Source organism: Xenopus tropicalis, chromosome 3 (genome assembly GCF_000004195.4).
Source record: "Xenopus tropicalis strain Nigerian chromosome 3, UCB_Xtro_10.0, whole genome shotgun sequence".
In the NCBI taxonomy this organism is placed as follows: Eukaryota; Metazoa; Chordata; class Amphibia; order Anura; family Pipidae; genus Xenopus; species Xenopus tropicalis.
Window position 1 is genome coordinate 119,253,709 of NC_030679.2, and position 4,776 is coordinate 119,258,484.

General features: G+C 46.7%; 1 protein-coding gene across 1 annotated transcript; it reads right to left on the reverse strand.

Moving 5' to 3' along the window:
- Positions 1-317: 317 nt before the first annotated feature.
- znf703 (zinc finger protein 703) lies at positions 318-4,367 on the reverse strand. Its single transcript, NM_001030507.1, is given in 2 exon segments — positions 318-2,243; positions 4,095-4,367. Coding segments are annotated over 2 exon segments (1,614 nt in total). The 5' UTR covers positions 4,317-4,367; the 3' UTR covers positions 318-851.
- Positions 4,368-4,776: the final 409 nt, after the last annotated feature.

Consider the following 4,776-nt stretch of genomic DNA (forward strand, 5'->3'; position numbering starts at 1 on the left):
CAAAGCGGAATTGTCTATAGATGTGCAATGCCACGGAACAACCAGCAGATGGTGGCCTGTAACCGCGTGACAATATTCGTAACTACTTTGGATATTAAAATCATAAACAATCTGGAACTATTTTAATAGCGAAAAAAACATTTTTTATTTTAGTCAATACATTCCAGATATTGTACTATTTAATGCTTTGGCATTTAGTTTTAATTTTTTTCTATTCCAATGTAATATTAGCAGGTTAACCAATTTTAAAATATTTAAGAAAGCAATAAGGGAAAGAAATTAAATTGTGTATGTAATTTAAAAGAACACAGAGTGAATAGTTTAGTTTTCATTTATTAACAAAATAAGATTCGCCATTTTTTTGGACATCCACCAAAAAAAAAAGAAAAAAAAAAAGGTGTTTTTTGTTTCCTCCTTTCTCTGCTGCGCCCTCCCTCTCCCACCATGCCGAAAATACATTACATAAAAATACACTTTTTTTTTTTTAAAGAACTGTACAAATCAAAAAGGAGGTTGAGTTCTTTTGTAATTTTGTTTCTCCCCCGCAAAATGGGAAAAAGAAATGGTAGGACTGAAAAAAAAAAAAAAAAAAGAAGTACGTTTAATGCAAACAAAAGAAATAGTAAAAGTAAAAAGTGGAAAAAGAAAAAATAAAGAGGAAACAAAGGAAAGAAAAATAAGGTTGTCGTGGAAGACAGACTGATAATGAAAGAGGGTTTTTTTATGGGGAGTGGGGACACAAAATATTTGCATACCATTGAATTGTTCTTGTAAATAATGCACTTAATATTCCCAGCTTGAAGCTAACATACAGTAAATAAATATACAGTCTATGAGTTTGGGAGTTGTATTTACTGGTATCCTAGCGCTGAAGCTGATGTTAGCCTCTGTCCATATAATGCGTATGGGGAGTAGTAGGATCCTGCTGGTAATGAGGGCAATGGCAGGCCACTTGGTGTTGTCAGGTGACCCTTTCCATATGGATGGTACCTACTTAGTCCCAAAGAATGTGGACTCCGTAAAGATAGAGACCCTGGCAATGTGTTAGGGCTTCCAGGCCCGGCGGGAGGAAGGTGAAGGTGGCAGGAAGCAGCAGAACCCAAAGTGGATGTAGGGTACCCAGCCAAAAGTTTGTCAGCTCCAGGCAAAGCTGTGTGGGTCCTTAGGTGAGCAAGAAGTTCCTCTGAGGTGGAAAACCTTTTGTCACAAGGTCCACTGGCGGACACCCAGTTGCATATGTGGGGGACTGGGTCATTTGGTAGCATAAAGCCGTAAGTGTATAAGGGGTGACCAGGCAGCGACGGAGTGACACTGGAAGACAAGGTGGTGTGCACTGAATGGAGAGGGTGGCTGGGGTAGACTAAAGGGTATCCAGATTTCAAGGCAGATGGGTCATGTACACAAGTGGAACAGCTGCTGGAGCCGAGATGGGAAGCATTGTGGTAGCTCAAGCAGTATGGGTCCCTGCACAATCCTTGCATGAATGAAGGAGGCGAAGCACCAGTCAGAGGGCTGGAGCTGGGAGGTTTACCCGGTAAACCTAGAGTTCCAGGCAGCTGGTTTCCAACAAGGCTTGTTTTGGTGTGATCCAGCCCAGGGACAAACTGGGATGGGTATCCTGCATAAGCCCCCACGATGGATCCGTGATATCCAATGCCAGATGGTGGAAGAGGAAAGACAGAATGTCCAGGTTTGTAGGGAGAAACAGGGGCCACATGGCCTGATCCAAGAGACGGAGGGTCAGCTTTGCTGATAGGGGTAACATCCCCGCTTTGGCTGGACTCGGCACTAGAGTTACTGGTACTGGCCCTTGTCAGAGTAGGGTTGACTTGAGAGGTCTCAGAGTTGGCTTTGTTTGCCTCAGGCTCTTTCTTCTCCTGGCTCTCATTATTTTTAGAATCACAGTGCTGTCCAGGGGAGCTCACCCTTGAGGACGGAGATGGGGCATGAGGAAAAGGCTGGCAAGAACCACTGGGCACCCTAAATCCGGCCTTGTCTGCAGCGCCGCCAGAAGATGATCCACTTTCCTTCCTGGACTCCCCACCCTTCGAGTACGGCTTGAAGCTAGACTTATCCTCCAAAGGAGACTCTCCCAGTTTCAAAGAAGAGCTGCGCCCACTCTCCTTTTCGCTCAGTCCACTGGAGGTCACAGAATTCAGCTTAGAGGACGGAGGGGGATCCGGCTTCCCTATCTGTGAGCAGGTCTGTGCCAGCAGAGCTAGTGGGCTTTTCTTGGCATCCAGCTAGAGAAAGAAAAAACAGGCAAAGACTCATGTTAGAAAGTGGTTACATGAAACAACCCCAAAAAATGTCCCCAATGTGAAATATAGTTATAACGAATACAATAATTAAATAAAATATTCCAGGCATATTCTCTAACCGTGGCTTTATAAAACATTCACTTTTCATTTTATTTCGGCAAAAAGTGAATTAATACGGCATTACATCCCACAAATTACAGAAAAAAAAAAAGCCGACTTTCTGCGTTGGGATCTGTTAGCTCCTTTTCGTGAGCTATAAAGTACTGATACCCTCGGGACAATTAATTGAGATTTGCAGTGACAATATCTGACAAACGAGCCTGATAAAAGGAACTTTATTGATTAAACCTCTAGTTTTTTTTTTTTTTCCTTTGCTCCTATTCACGAGAACACTGCTTTTATTTCCAAGCCATAAATCTAGTGAAACTTTATCATTAGGGCCTGCCACCAGATGATTAATGACATGAGCTCTGGAGTTGACTGGAGGGAAAAGGAAGGGGGGTTGTGGGATGGAGTGTGTGGAAGGGTGGTGGGAGGGAGGGAGACAAGGGGAAGAAATTGGGGGAAAAAATACATCAGAAAATACATAAAGATCAAAAAATATAATTAAATTTAAGAAACGGCTGGTGGGGGGGCGACGTCGGACAGCGGGAAATGCTCGGGCGACCCATTTTCAAGCTAAAAAGGCATTAAAATTGTGCTCGGCTAGGGATCTAGGATGCAATGTCATCACATCTAATTGCCCAGGGAGTCATTAGATTAAAATAATAAATAAAATCCACTAGCTGGGGAGCGTAGACTCCTTCAAAAAGAAAAAAAAGTCTCAGGCTTTTATCTGCCTATAAAATCCGCACTATAAAACTTCAGAGTGATCCTTTAAAACAAGCAGAGATATTGATCTTTTTTCTGTTACAACCCTGTAACATCAGATGGTAGGAGAGCGGCCCATAAATCTAATGGAAAAAGACAGGGCAGGAGAGATAAGGAATGGGCGCACCAGGGATATCCAAATGGGGGCCCTCCAGCTGTTGGTAAACTACAACTCCCCGCATCCCGGTTGCTTTTGGTGGCAGATCCACAATAGCCGGAGAGCCCCATCCTTGCCATGGAGGGTATCTAAGATCTAATAAGGGGCACACTATGCTAACAATTTGGACACAACACAAGTCATATGGGGCATATAAGAATATAGGGCAGTTCCTACACCCCAATAAGTGGCAGCCTGTAAATAAACACTACTGTCATTTTACTGAGCATTTCCAGCACAAAAAGAGGGGGTCACTGCGCCTTTAAGGGAGCTCATTCCAACCTTGTCATTGGAAATACAAACAAAAGTGGGAATTTTTGCTGGAAACAGACAACACAGAATTACAGGGGCCACTGTTAGAGACAAGAAGTAGAAGGCTCAGCCGCCGAACTGGATGCGGAGAGTTGCAGTCGGACAAGAGCCGGAGGGCCGCACCTAATGCGTACAACTGGAACAGAACTGCACAAAGGTACCGGGACCCGGGGCAATGCCTCCCTGCCCACCCACACACCGCCTTGGAGCCCCTGGCGCACTATAGATCGATTGGGGAGCCGCTTATTCATTCAGCATTTGCTTGTCCGACCCGATCCGACCCCCCCACCCTTGTACCAGCAGAGCCCCCCTGTCAGGGAGCGGGACAGGCCGGGGAGAGACGGGTTAATTCCGCATCTGACAGACCCAAGCACTTTCTACGGGCAGATTTAACTCGCCGGACTATCCAGCGGCAATCGCACAGCAAATCCACATGAGATGCCCCGCCGCAATGCCAACAGGCGGGGTCCCTTCCAGGGAAAAGCTCCTCTTACCTCTATGGGGCTGACCGGGGTGGAGGAGAGGGGCTGCAGGTACTCCGGGTGCAGCAAATGTCCGGTATGTGCCGTCAGCATTTTGAGCAGCCTGATGGGCAGCCGATTAGCCTGGCGCAGGGGGTGAGTGGGTGCGAGAGTGGGGCGGGGGGCCACCGGGGTGCCGCTGCTGCTGCTCTGTCGCTCTGTGTCTGTGCTAGATCCAGGGGGAGAACAGTTCATTTGGAGGAGGGATGGACCAGGGCGCAGAGATTCCCCTTGTGCTCCCTTCCCTCCAGCTGCTCGCAAAGCTCTGCCTGCTACACCCTGCCCAGTCCGCTCTACACCAGCTTCAAAGGCTTTGGCGCAGCCAACCAATCGCAAGCCAGGGGCGGAGAAAAGGGGCGGTTCCGAAAGAGCCAAGGAGGGGATTTAACTAGTTCATGGCTGGGGCAAGGCTCACATGATGTGGGCTGACATGTGGCAGCAGTAGGGGTGCATGTGGGAGTTTTCTTTTTTATACAAAAGCTTTAACGTTGCATTCCAGCTATTGAGATACTATAACTCCCAGCATGCATAGATGGACTGTCACAGACTGTGGGAGAGTAACACCCCCGTAGGCAAAGGTCCCCGTCTCTTTTGTGATTCTACAACGCTAGTGTGTCGTTACCTAGGGTGTTCTGATCAAGTTTGCGGCGCTACA